General features: G+C 41.8%; 1 protein-coding gene across 5 annotated transcripts in view; it reads left to right on the top strand.

Moving 5' to 3' along the window:
* The window catches only part of itsn2a (intersectin 2a), a 109,131-nt gene that overhangs the window by 94,953 nt on the left and 957 nt on the right, over positions 1 to 13,221 (top strand). For all 5 annotated transcript variants that reach the window (XM_060913808.1, XM_060913805.1, XM_060913807.1 and 2 more), the window contains 7 exons: positions 2,821 to 3,004; positions 3,105 to 3,203; positions 5,101 to 5,268; positions 5,638 to 5,847; positions 6,443 to 6,564; positions 6,838 to 6,920; positions 7,340 to 7,423. In XM_060913808.1, coding sequence (XP_060769791.1) covers positions 2,821 to 3,004; positions 3,105 to 3,203; positions 5,101 to 5,268; positions 5,638 to 5,847; positions 6,443 to 6,564; positions 6,838 to 6,920; positions 7,340 to 7,423 — 950 coding nt within the window. The remainder of the gene's footprint in view (positions 1 to 2,820; positions 3,005 to 3,104; positions 3,204 to 5,100; positions 5,269 to 5,637; positions 5,848 to 6,442; positions 6,565 to 6,837; positions 6,921 to 7,339; positions 7,424 to 13,221) is intronic.

Below are 13,221 nucleotides of genomic sequence, written 5' to 3'. Positions count from 1 at the left end.
GTTTTTTGTTTTTCACGCCATTTTGTGTAAACTCTAGAGACTGTTGTGTGTGAAAACCCCAGGAGATGAGCAGTTTCTGAAATACTCAATCAAACCAGTCCATCTGGCTCAAACCAACACCCATGCCACAGTGAGGCTACATCCACATGACAACGGCAACGAGATTTTTTTTTTTTTAAGTATCGTGTCCACATGGGCAACGGATCAGTAAAATATCAGGTACATATGGCAACGCAACGCTCGCTGAAAACGATGCAATACACATGCCACACCTCTACGTGCGCTGTAAGACGGTCGCATCGGAGACACCAGAACAATAGAAGAAGGGGTTTACGCATGCGCATAAACCCCGTCTTCTGTAGCATCAGCCACATAAAGTTTTGATTATTAATCAGTAGCATAAAATAGTATCTATTGTCTAATACACTTATTTATATTTCATATTAAAACGTCTATGTAAATTAATACATAGAAACCCTGGCCAGGCTCTGAACGTTCTTCTGCCTTCACTTTAAGAGAAATTCAGGGCGAGCATGAGCCTAGATTCTTCCCTGTCACTGTCACACGCACACACCTTCTCACTCCCTATCCTATCCTAGTCCCTTTAAATCACGTGCTCGTTTTTTGAATGGAGACACGGAAAGAGGAATGAACGGGGGTAGATGGAAGCCGGTACGCTAACATTCTGATATCCTCCAGAATTCTTTAATGGTCCGGAATAAATTGAATGCTACACGTTGATGGATTACTTTGTTTCAGGGCTTTGAACCGGTTCAAGGAACGAAAACGAAAACCGGGAACTTTTTCTATTTCACATGGAACAGAAACGAAACCAGAAACTTTATTATTTTTTATGTTCCGGAACAGAAACGCTTATTAAAAATAATGGTAACCGGTTAATACCGGTTTTTATTTCGTTCCTCAAAGTTTCCGTAGCCTACAAATAAAAAAGTCATTCTTCTCCTGCGCAAGTTTCTATGACCCGCTGGGGTTCACTTCCTGTGTGATGTTCGCTGACTGAATGGAGAGAGCGGGAAGGTGGACTGCTATCACGTCTCCATGTGATAATAAGTGAATTACTGAGTGTCTGAGCAAAGAAGAGCCTGAACATTGTAACCTCCCTATTGGCTGTTTGTAAAAATGTATCAGTTGTTGCCCTTCCCACGGGAATCATCGCGGGCTCGAGAGACGAGACCTGACGAGTTAGTTCGTTGGTAGCAGAACAAAATGTCTGGACACAAATCGGGTTTTCAGAAAAGGAAAGAAAATAAACGCAGGGTCGAAAATACAAAAAAGGAGGCAGAAAATGCAAAACGAGTTTTAAGGTAGGACAAATGGTTACTTTTCTGAGGCAGCCCGTCGTGGCTGCCTGCAGGCTTATTTATTATAGCCCATTTAGTTAAAATAGTTGATATAAAATGTTTATAGTTATAGTTATGTGATGGTTGTCCTGATTTAGACTGTTTTTTTTTTTTTTTGAGGTTTGCGCGATGTTGCACCCGGGTCCAGATTAGGGCAGAACCGGCCCTGGCTACATTTCAGGTGTAGTTTGTTTTATGTATGTATGTACTTGCATAGATGTGTACTTGGTCTTCCAATATGGCACCTAACAAAATCTCGCGGCGCGGTGACGTCATGCGGTAGCCCTCTATAGGGCCTGACTAGCCTTTGGTAACACACTAAACGAATTCTCTTTCATTTTTGGCACTTTTTCTGTTTGTGTAGATGGGAAGACATACTGAGAATCCAAATCGCCAACATTTGAAATAATAATTGTTTTGAATTATTTCTTGTCTTATTTAATGAAGGTTGTAATAGAATTAGCCTACATTTGGCTTAAGCTGGATGAGACAGAGACATAATTTTATAGCCATTTGTTAAACAGCTGACAGGGAACGTAATTAACCGTTCCGGGAACGAAATTTTTTTTGTTCTAACCGGTTCGGGAACGTCTATTTAATGGTGGAACCCAAAACCGGAAACGTTAAAATTCCGTTTCTGTTCGGAACGAACCAATAGGAAAAAAATTCTGGTTCAAAGCCCTGCTTTGTTCTTCTACGCCCTTTTTGAGGAATGTATTGTCAGACTTAAACCAACATCTGAAGAGGTGAGACCGCTCCTTTTTTTCCTTTTTATTTGTTGACAACTCGCATCGAGTTCGTTACACTTCTACCCGGCGTGAAGCACTCACAGTCATGTGGTTGAGATGTCATTGTAAACAAATCCGTTCTACTCATCCAGACGACTTCGCAACGGCGCCGTTGCCAGATTTTTCCACTCTGGAACCCGTTCTCAAAAGATTTCGTTTTGGGGCACCCAAAACGCCGGTGCCGTGTGGACGCCAGGCCGAAACGACAAACAATTTTATCAGATTCACCTGAATCTGTTGCCGTGTGGACAGGGCCTGAAAGAAAGTCACACTTCACTGTGAGATCACAATTTTTCCCATCCTGATGTTTGAACATTGTGAACATTAACTGAAGCTCTTGATTTGTATCTGCATGATTTGATGCATCAAGGGATCGGCTGATTAGAGAACTGCATCAAACAAAACAGGAGGTGGATGCATGGGTGTTCCTAATAAAGTGGCTGGTGAGTGTATAAGCTGTGAAGTTGTGGTATCATTTTTACCATACGAAACTCTACTCTGGGGACAGAATTATGGGATTGCACCAAGAAAGACGGAAGAGTTCACGATAAGAAACGCTGACCAAAAATCTTTATTCAGAACCAGACTTTCTTATTTGGACCATTTGGACCATGACTCCTTGTTGTCTCTGGTAAGTTTCTCAAAAGAGTATTGAAATGTAAATGTTTCAGAGCTCTGCGTGTGCGTAAGAAGACGGCAGGTGAGCGCATGCCCGTGCAGGTGATCGGAGACATCCTGTCATCTGAGCTTTCACACATGCAGGCCTACATCCGCTTCTGCAGCTGCCAACTGAATGCAGCCGCCCTGCTGCAGCAGAAAACTGACGCCTCACCTGAATTCAAGCTCTTCCTAAAGGTGATTCTTTTGGCATAGAATATACTGTACATTTTTTTAGTGTACCAACTAGCATATGTTGTCCAACCCTGATTCCAACTCCGTCCCAAATGTTTTGCAGAAAATTGCCACTAATTACAGGTGTAAAGGAATGCCGTTGTCCAGCTTCCTGCTGAAGCCCATGCAGAGGATCACACGCTATCCTTTACTCATCAGAAATGTGAGCCTTCTAACCAGAAACAGTATGAAGACATGATCATTTCTGTAAATGTCATGCTCCATTTCCAACCTTCCAGGAGTTTATATAGGGTGGAAAGTAGTCTCTTAATGAATTATGATAAAGTCATTAGTTCTCAGTTTTAGATCTAGACATGAGACTTTCAGTCCTACACATGGATCATAAGCAGACGTGGATTTGCAGAAAAGATATGTATGTGTGTGTGTTATCTTTGCTTGGAGAATTTTAAGATACAACCCCGATTCCAAAAAAGTTGGGACAAAGTACAAATTGTAAATAAAAACTGAATGCAATAATTTACAAGTCTCAAAAACTGATATTGTATTCACAATAGAACATAGACAACATATCAAATGTCGAAAGTGAGACATTTTGAAATTTCATGCCAAATATTGGCTCATTTGAAATTTCATGACAGCAACACATCTCAAAAAAGTTGGGACAGGGGCAATAAGAGGCCCCTGTCTCTAAAAGTTAAAGGTACAAAAAAGGAACAGCTGGAGGACCAAATTGCAACTCATTAGGTCAATTGGCAATAGGTCATTAACATGACTGGGTATAAAAAGAGCATGTTGGAGTGGCAGCGGCTCTCAGAAGTAAAGATGGGAAGAGGATCACCAATCCCCCTAATTCTGCGCCGACAAATAGTGGAGCAATATCAGAAAGGAGTTCCACAGTGTAAAATTGCAAAGAGTTTGAACACATCATCATCTACAGTGCATAATATCATCAAAAGATTCAGAGAATCTGGAAGAATCTCTCTGCGTAAGGGTCAAGGCCGGAAAACCATACTGGGTGCCCGTGATCTTCGGGCCCTTAGATGGCACTGCATCACATACAGGCATGCTTCTGTATTGGAAATCACAAAATGGGCTCAGGAATATTTCCAGAGAACATTATCTGTGAACACAATTCACCGTGCCATCCGCCGTTGCCAGCTAAAACTCTATAGTTCAAAGAAGCAGCCATATCTAAACATGATCCAGAAGCGCAGATGTCTTCTCTGGGCCAAGGCTCATTTAAAATGGACTGTGGCAAAGTGGAAAACTGTTCTGTGGTCAGACGAATCAAAATGTGAAGTTCTTTATGGAAATCAGGGACGCCGTGTCATTCGGACTAAAGAGGAGAAGGACGACCCAAGTTGTTATCAGCGCTCAGTTCAGAAGCCTGCATCTCTGATGGTATGGGGTTGCATTAGTGCGTGTGGCATGGGCAGCTTACACATCTGGAAAGACACCATCAATGCTGAAAGGTATATCCAGGTTCTAGAGCAACATATGCTCCCATCCAGATGACGTCTCTTTCAGGGAAGACCTTGCATTTTCCAACATGACAATGCCAAACCACATACTGCATCAATTACAGCATCATGGCTGCGTAGAAGAAGGGTCCGGGTACTGAACTGGCCAGCCTGCAGTCCAGATCTTTCACCCATACAAAACATTTGGCGCATCATAAAACGGAAGATACGACAAAAAAGACCTAAGACAGTTGAGCAACTGGAATCCTACATTAGACAAGAATGGGTTAACATTCCTATCCCTAAACTTGAGCAACTTGTCTCCTCAGTCCCCAGACGTTTACAGACTGTTGTAAAGAGAAAAGGGGATGTCTCACAGTGGTAAACATGGCCTTGTCCCAACTTTTTTGAGATGTGTTGTTGTCATGAAATTTAAAATCACCTAATTTTTCTCTTTAAATGATACATTTTCTCAGTTTAAACATTTGATATGTCATCTATGTTCTATTCTGAATAAAATATGGAATTTTGAAACTTCCACATCATTGCATTCCGTTTTTATTTACAATTTGTACTTTGTCCCAACTTTTTTGGAATCGGGGTTGTAGATTTCTTGTCTTCATCCCTGTGTGGTTGTAGATTTTGGAAAACACACCAACGGGTCATGTGGACCAGGTGAACCTTCGGGACGCGCTGGAGAGGGCGGAGCTTCTGTGCTCACAGGTTAATGAGGGTGTGAGGGAGAAGGAAAACTCGGACAGACTTGAGTGGCTGCAGAACCACGTGCAGTGTGAGGGGGTCATCGAGGTGAGCCGGACTTATTAACGTTGTAATGTTTTAACACTATACAATGAAAGAAAAGAGCGGAACCTCTTTATACAATCTTATCTTGTCAGCAATCAATAGTACTATAAGCCACGCCCACATAAGTGTTTGTCAGAGCTGGAGGTTGTTCTGTTGGGCTCCAAGTCACCAATTGTTCATTTTAACATGAAATAATAGTAAAGTCCCCCCACACACAGATAATTATTTTGACCTGAGAGTAATAAGAAGTTGCATCTTGCCCCCATTTACCAGCAACTGCATTTTTATTTAAGATCTACTGATAGAGTAGAGTATCACAATAAATACTACTGTACATGAATTGACGTTATTTTATTCTGCGCTCTTTTCCAGCATTTGGTCTTTAATTCTCTGACAAACTGCTTGGGTCCTCGCAAGCTGCTGCACAGTGGGCGTGTCTGGAAGGCTAAAAGCAACAAGGAACTCTGGGCCTTCTTGTTCAGTGACTTCCTGCTCTTTACGTACACCTCCAAACAGTTCTCCTCAAACACTGACCGACCTTTCAGCCCCAAGTCCAACGCCGTCTTCAAGATGTACAAAACGGTAACAGTATATAGAACTCGTATAATTAACAGCTATTCCTTGAAATCAAATCGTACATGAGCCGATAGCTGGCGAGGCTCGTAGCACCGAGATTGAGTGGAATAACTTTTATTCTATCCACATTCACTGGATTTTGAGAAATGGAGCATTTTTATTTTTTGCAAATTCGATAAATAAAAACTTTATACAAAACGTCTGACAAAATCATTTCCGCTTAGAATGTAAATAAACCGGCGAAATGACAGTAGCAATTTGTGAAAAATGCGATAATAACGATTCTTGAAAAATAAAAAAAGATACATTCTTACCATCAAATACTTTTATTCCATATTTTGTTGCTTTTTTTTGTATTTTTGGGGGTTTGTTTTCAAGTAGAGTTTTTATTTCGTCCTCAGTTGATTCAGCAACACGTCTCGCCATTTTGTTTTCCTCTACTCATGGTATATGAGCTAATATCCTCGTAGTAGAGTAGCCAATCAGAGCATGCAATTGCTCATATCCAGTGAATGTGGATAGACTAAAGATATGTATTTATAGAAGCTGGGTGTATGATAGAAAAATACCCTCCCCTCTCTCTCTCTCTCGCTCTCATTAGCCTGTGTTTTTGAATGAAGTGTTGGTTAAAATGCCGTCTGATCCGTCCAGCGAAGACCCGATCTTTCACATCTCGCACATTGACCGTGTGTACACGCTGAAAGCTGACAGCATCAACGAGAGGTACACACACACACACACACACGCAACAGGCCTCATTTACCAGTCTTTGAGTAAAAGTTCTGTGTAAATTATTTCATCGCCAAACCAAACCAAACTGCGGGAAGTTTCAGTAAAACTAATTTTCCTCCTCGTCATTTATCTGGATTTAAATGAATATGATGTTTTCTTGTGTAAGTGCTCCCAGTGATGATAAATCGATAATATTGGAATTGTCACTGAAGGCTTTCCCCAAACACTGATCATGTTTCTGTGGTTTTTTTTTATTTTTATCAGAACCACATGGGTCCAGAGAATCAAAACAGCATCAGAACACTTCATAGAGACGGAGAAGCTGAAAAGAGAGAAGGCTTACCAAGGTTGGAGAAGGACAGCGAATACTTAAAGGAATTGTTTAGCAAAAATATAAATAAATAAATAAATTATGCATGTTCCATTGCCCTGTAAATGAAGGCAATCAGCAAAAAAAGAAGAAAAAAAAACATGTTCTAATCATCATCTCAACCAAAATCATTTTCATAAATACATCCCAAATTTTAATATTCCTTCTTCAGTGAGCTCCATAAACCAACTGGTTAAGAAATCAAAACTCAAATTATTAGAATAGCTTCCAGTTTTCTGCTACAGTTCCACCTTATAGCCTTGTAACTCCTAAAATTGGACACCAAACAGGTCTTGTCTTGCTTTATTCCACCAAACTATCCTTCTTCACATTCAACATTTGTCTAGTTTTGATTCCAGAAATGTTAGACTCGGATTGTATGTGTGTATTTTACAGCTCGCTCTCAGAAGACAAGTGGCATTGGACGTTTGTTAGTAACGGCTCAGGAGGCTGTTGAGCTAAAACCCTGCAAGCCTAATGGTGAGAAATACAGAACACACACTTGCTGACATGCAGTGGCGTCCAATAATTATTTGAAAATGAAATTCCAAGTTTTAAACTTCTCACTTCACCATATCGTCTGGCCACACCCACTTACTCGTTCAGCCATTTTGTTTTTATGACCTAACAATGAACCCATGAAGCAATGATTTTTTTCTCCCATTAAACGCCGTTGTAACCACACGCAAACTCTCCCTGTGATACCAACGCAGCACAAAACTAATTAATAATTTTATATAGGAGTAATAAACATGGGGCAGCACGGTGGTGTAGTGGTTAGCGCTGTTGCCTCACAGCAAGAAGGTCTGGGTTCGAGCCCCGTGGCCAGCGAGGGCCTTTCTGTGTGGAGTTTGCATGTTCTCCCCGTGTCTGCATGGGTTTCCTCCGGGTGCTCCGGTTTCCCCCACAGTCCAAAGACATGTAGGTTAGGTTAACTGGTGACTCTAAATTGAGCGTAGGTGTGAATGTGAGTGTGAATGGTTGTCTGTGTCTATGTGTCAGCCCTGCAATGACCTGGCGACTTGTCCAGGGTGTACCCCGCCTTTCGCCCGTAGTCAGCTGGGATAGGCTCCGGCTTGCCTGCGACCCTGTAGAACAGGATAAAGCAGCTACAGATAATGAGATGAGATGAGTAATAAACATACAGCACCAAGCAACATATTAGTACTAGAATCACTAACCAGTATTTCGATATAAACATATGATTCAGGCTGGAGTTTTCCTTTAGTTGAGCTCAGTTGTTGAGCAAGCTTAAAATACATGACAAATGACAGGAATTAAAAGGTACATCTGTTATACAGTAAAAGTGTTAAAATGCCACAGACATGACAGAAAGTCTTATTCAAGCTGCTTTTTAGCCTGGGCCCGCCCATCCTAAGTGTGACGCAACACGGGGGCCTGTTGCGAACTTAGTCTGGCAAGGCAAGCTATCTCCAGCTCTTCCAAGCTCCCGAAAAATCGGGAGCCAATCAACTTTGAGCATCTCCAACGGCCCTGGGTAGAGGCGTGTTCAAGGCAGTGACGTAGTAGAACTGTGACCGGAAGCCATAGATTGTTTACAGAATCTATGCCGGAAGCGCTTCATTCACTAGAAACATTACGAACATGGAGCAGCGGCAAGCCTTTGACACAGCAGTAGATGCTGCATTGAAAGCACTCAACGGGAAGTTCTCATTGAAAACGGAGCAAAGAGCAGCCCTGGAGGTATTTATCTTCTTCCTGTTACTCAAGCAGTTTCCGTCGTGTCACATACGTCAGAGGAAAGAGTGATGTGATTGGTTTAAGCTTCATCACAGCCTTTTCTGGCTTCGGCCAGTAGCAAACTGAGGCATTTCAGGGAGGCGGGTCAACCACGCGCTTTGGGAAACGGTTGGGCTTAATATCTTTGCCAGACCAATGCTCGCAGAGCTTTGAAGTTGCGTTAGCCAGACTAGCTGCTTTTATGGAGTTGTATCCAACTTTACAACATTGGAGCAATACAGTAAAGTGTAGTTTTGGTTTTGTGGTATCCATACACCACAGTCACACACCTACAGTCACACCTCCACCTGAAAAAGTAGCTCCATCTATGAAAGGACAAACTCTACAGATTTTAAGTAGCATACATGTCAACTCCTTTGGGCGTCCACCTGTAGTATCAGAGGAAGAAATCCATAAAATCAACATAAAATCCTTATAGCCTTCGAATCGCACCAAACTTAATAAATAAATAAGTAAATATAACTTGCCTGAGAGGGCGGCACGGTGGTGTAGTGGTTAGCGCTGTCGCCTCACAGCAAGAAGGTCCTCGGTTCAAGCCCCGGGGCCGGCGAGGGCCCTTCTGTGTGGAGTTTGCATGTTCTCCCCGTGTCCGGGTGCTCCGGTTTCCCCCACAGTCCAAAGACATGCAGGTTAGGTTAACTGGTGACTCTAAATTGACCGTAGGTGTGAATGTGAGTGTGAATGGTTGTGTGTCTATGTGTCAGCCCTGTGATGACCTGGCGACTTGTCCAGGGTGTACCCCGCCTTTTGCCCGTAGTCAGCTGGGATAGGCTCCAGCTTGCCTGCGACCCTGTAGAAGGATAAAGCGGCTAGAGATAATGAGATGAGATGAGAACTTGCCTGAGAACTTCGTCCAGCATGTTGAAAATCGCCTCGCCCGTGCCGATATTGCACACGGGCATGTCTATGATTCTTGACTTTGCCCCTCTGGTTATGTCGAAGATCCGCACCAAAACGGCCAGTCGCTTGTCCGTCTTTTTGTCATTGGATTCGTCGATCATCAAGGAAAATGGCGACGTCCGGCAGTGCTGGATGATCGGTAGTGTAGCTTCGGGGGCCAAGCTCTTTTTGATTATTTGCGTTGTTTTGGTGCGCCTACAGCTGATAGATTTCACAATCGTACTGTCCGTGCAAATTCGCGGCAACAGTTCTGTCAGGTGGTCCGCAACGGCTAGCGGCAAATTGTGCTGAGCAATAAAATTACAGATCGTAACTTCTGCTCTTATTACACTTGTTGGTTGATCATCGGTCTTAGGCTTTGCAAACATCGTCATTTGTGGCTGATTCTGTTTCTGGTGCAAATTTCGCTGATGGTAGTTTGGACCTCATGTGTTCCCTCACGTCGTAAACTCCAGACGCCGCAACTTTTATATCTCGCACACAAACTGTGCAGTGTGCATACTCCTCATTTTTCGCCTGAACAATGACACCATTAAATGTCTCCTTCCATTCAGGAAGATACCGCCCGCCGTATCTTATTTTCTTTCTCGGTGTTCCCATTCTTTCACTCAGCAGACGCTATTCAAAATCTCTCAGGTGTAAACAATGTTGCTCTGCACAATGAGAAAATCGTTCGAACAATGACCGTTTGGCGCATTTAAATGCAGATCGGAACGAGCGAAGTCTCACAGTCGCGATACTGCACGAGGCTTGAGGAATAAACATCCGGTTTCACATAGTCTGGGTTATCTGCCCCTGCATACATGCTGTTCTTTGTCTATAAATCGAGCTTTTGTATGTTTTTGCGACGATCAGCTGACGATGTTCAAGTAAGATACACAAAATAAATTTAGGTCAGAAAATACTGAAAATGGGGGGCGTCGTGGCTCGGGTGGTTGGGGCGCCGTGCCGTGAATGCGGGCGACCCGGGTTCGATTCCGGCCCGGGGTCGTTTCCCGATCCCTTCCCGTCTCTCTCCCGCTCATTTCCTGTCTCTACACTGTCCTATCCAATAAAGGTGCAAAAAGCCCAAAAAAATATCTTTAAAAAAAAAAAAAAAAAAAGAAAATACTGAAAATCCGTAAGACTTTGTTTATACGCCCGTACGCCCTCGAAATGAGCTAAAATCCGTATAATTTCCGGACAATCCGTATAGGTTGACATGTATGAAGTAGGCATGTCACAATATATCGTACAACAATAAATCATGATACAAATTTATTTATGATGATTCGAATCGATGAAATGTTTTAATTGTGATGATTATCAGGGTGCATAATCGCTTAGTTTTTCCAAGCTGTAATAGCATTATTTAGACAGCAGAGGGCTTTTTAATAACAGAAAATTCTTTCTTTGCAATCACATGATTTTTTGCCTCCTGGTTCACTTACGGTTTCCAAGTGACGGGCTGCAATCAAAGATGGCGTCCAAGCCAAGTACGCATCGCATCCGTCGTCGTCTTGTGGAAATCATTCTACATCTATGTTAACAGACTAGAACCAAAAGCAAAATCGAGATATCAAGAAAACATATATTTATGTGATGGATTGGACTCCTGCAGCTTAAAAAAGACAGACTTTTCAAGCGATTTCAACAACTTTCCGAACATACGGTTTCCGGAAATTTCCAATTATACAGTATGGTCATCCAAGCATCGTTTTACATAAAGAATCAAATGAAAGCTTTGAAAAGTCTTGAAGCCGATAACTTTTTCGTTTGTGGCTGGGTTCATGATGTTGGAATCAGATTTCTAAAGGACAATAATCGTCTTATTTTTGCAAGGGTGAGTAATGTAAGCTGAAGTGCAGTATGTGATTCGAGTCGGAGATGCTGTGGGCATTTTTGCAACGATAACTTAGGTTTTATTTCATGACATTTAAATGTAGCTCAGACTTCCGAATTGACATCATTGGACAACCTGAAAAAATACGTAAACCATCAAGTTTCAGTCGAAGCCAAAATAAAAACTGGTTTCATCGTTTCTTCAACGGTTTGTTTTATGACATCCAAAATGTCAGAAAACTCTTAACATTAGAAGTTTTGATTTTAGATATGTAAAGTATCATGATGTATGTACCTTTAACAAAATGATCGCTGCAAACATGAGCATGTGGACTCTTGATTCCTTTCGAACACGGTGAAAGGTTTGTGCGCCGTTTTTTTAAAAGATATTTTTCATTCTTTCACCCTTGTGCACGACTTCTTTTTGTATCCTATGGTCTTTTTCTTGATTTGATCAGTTTGAACATCCAAATACAGAGCAACAATTTGGCAGATTTGGAGGCGAAACAGAAGAAACTACTGCAAAGCGACTGTAAACAAATACGATGCCTGCTCATCAGCTGGAATACATAATGAGGTGGATCACTAGCGGAAGTGACATCTATTGCAAACAAAGAATAGTGGGAATACATGCAACTTCAGTGCAGGTGGAAGTAGCACAGCTCTAATGCTGGGAAAATACAAAAAATTGATCTATAAATGTGAAAGAGCTGTTGTGTGATTGTGTCCAAAAAGAAATCTGAGCTCCGTTTTTACAGACTGCTGAAAGATAAGGATGAGAAGCAAATGGAGGAAGTACAAATGTTCATAAAAGTACTTTTTTGTTTTAATAACAGGAATATTTTAGTTAATAGGCTGTTATATTTTACTCCAACCTTTACAAATGTGGGTAAATAATTATTGTTGGTTATTAAGAAAATGAAACAAAAGTCTATCTATCTATCTATCTATCTATCTATCTATCTATCTATCTATCTATCTATCTATCTATCTATCTATCTATCTATCTATCTATCAAAAGGGATATTTTGTTAAAGTTGATAAAGAATAGGAAAATAAATGCTGCAGTTTTTTTTTTTTGTTGTTGTTAATAACATTTTCTTAATTTAATTTTTTTCCCAAAAATATCGCTGGAAAATAAAATCATGAACCCAACATTGTGAATTGAATCGAATTGTGAATTGGGTGAATCGTTTGTGCCTTTTTAAAAATGTTTAGATATGTTATATATTAGGCGGCATGGTAGTGTAGTGGTTAGCGCTGTCGCCTCACAGCAAGAAGGTCCGGGTTCGAGCCCCGTGGCCGGCGAGGGCCTTTCTGAGTGGAGTTTGCATGTTCTCCCCGTGTCCGCGTGGGTTTCCTCCGGGTGCTCCGGTTTCCCCCACAGTCCAAAGACATGCAGGTTAGGTTAACTGGTGACTCTAAATTGAGCGTAGGTGTGAATGTGAGTGTGAATGGTTGTCTGTGTCTATGTGTCAGCCCTGTGATGACCTGGCGACTTGTCCAGGGTGTACCCCGCCTTTCGCCCGTAGTCAGCTGGGATAGGCTCCAGCTTGCCTGCGACCCTGTAGAACAGGATAAAGCAGCTACAGATAATGAGATGAGATGTTATATATTTATCGACAGACTCTAACGTGCCCTGAGGTGTCAAGGATGAAAGTAAAGATTTTGTCCAACAGTTTGTCTGAGTACAAGCTTCTCAGGTTTTGACTGAGAAACCCTTGACTATTCCATTCAATTGAATAATCTGAGCATGGCTTCTTGTGTTCAGTAAAGTTCCTGGACCTGTCCATTCC

This window comes from Neoarius graeffei, chromosome 2, assembly GCF_027579695.1.
Source record: "Neoarius graeffei isolate fNeoGra1 chromosome 2, fNeoGra1.pri, whole genome shotgun sequence".
Lineage (NCBI taxonomy): Eukaryota > Metazoa > Chordata > Actinopteri > Siluriformes > Ariidae > Neoarius > Neoarius graeffei.
Note: the sequence above shows the minus strand (reverse complement) of the source record. Positions and strands in the feature narration are given on the sequence as shown.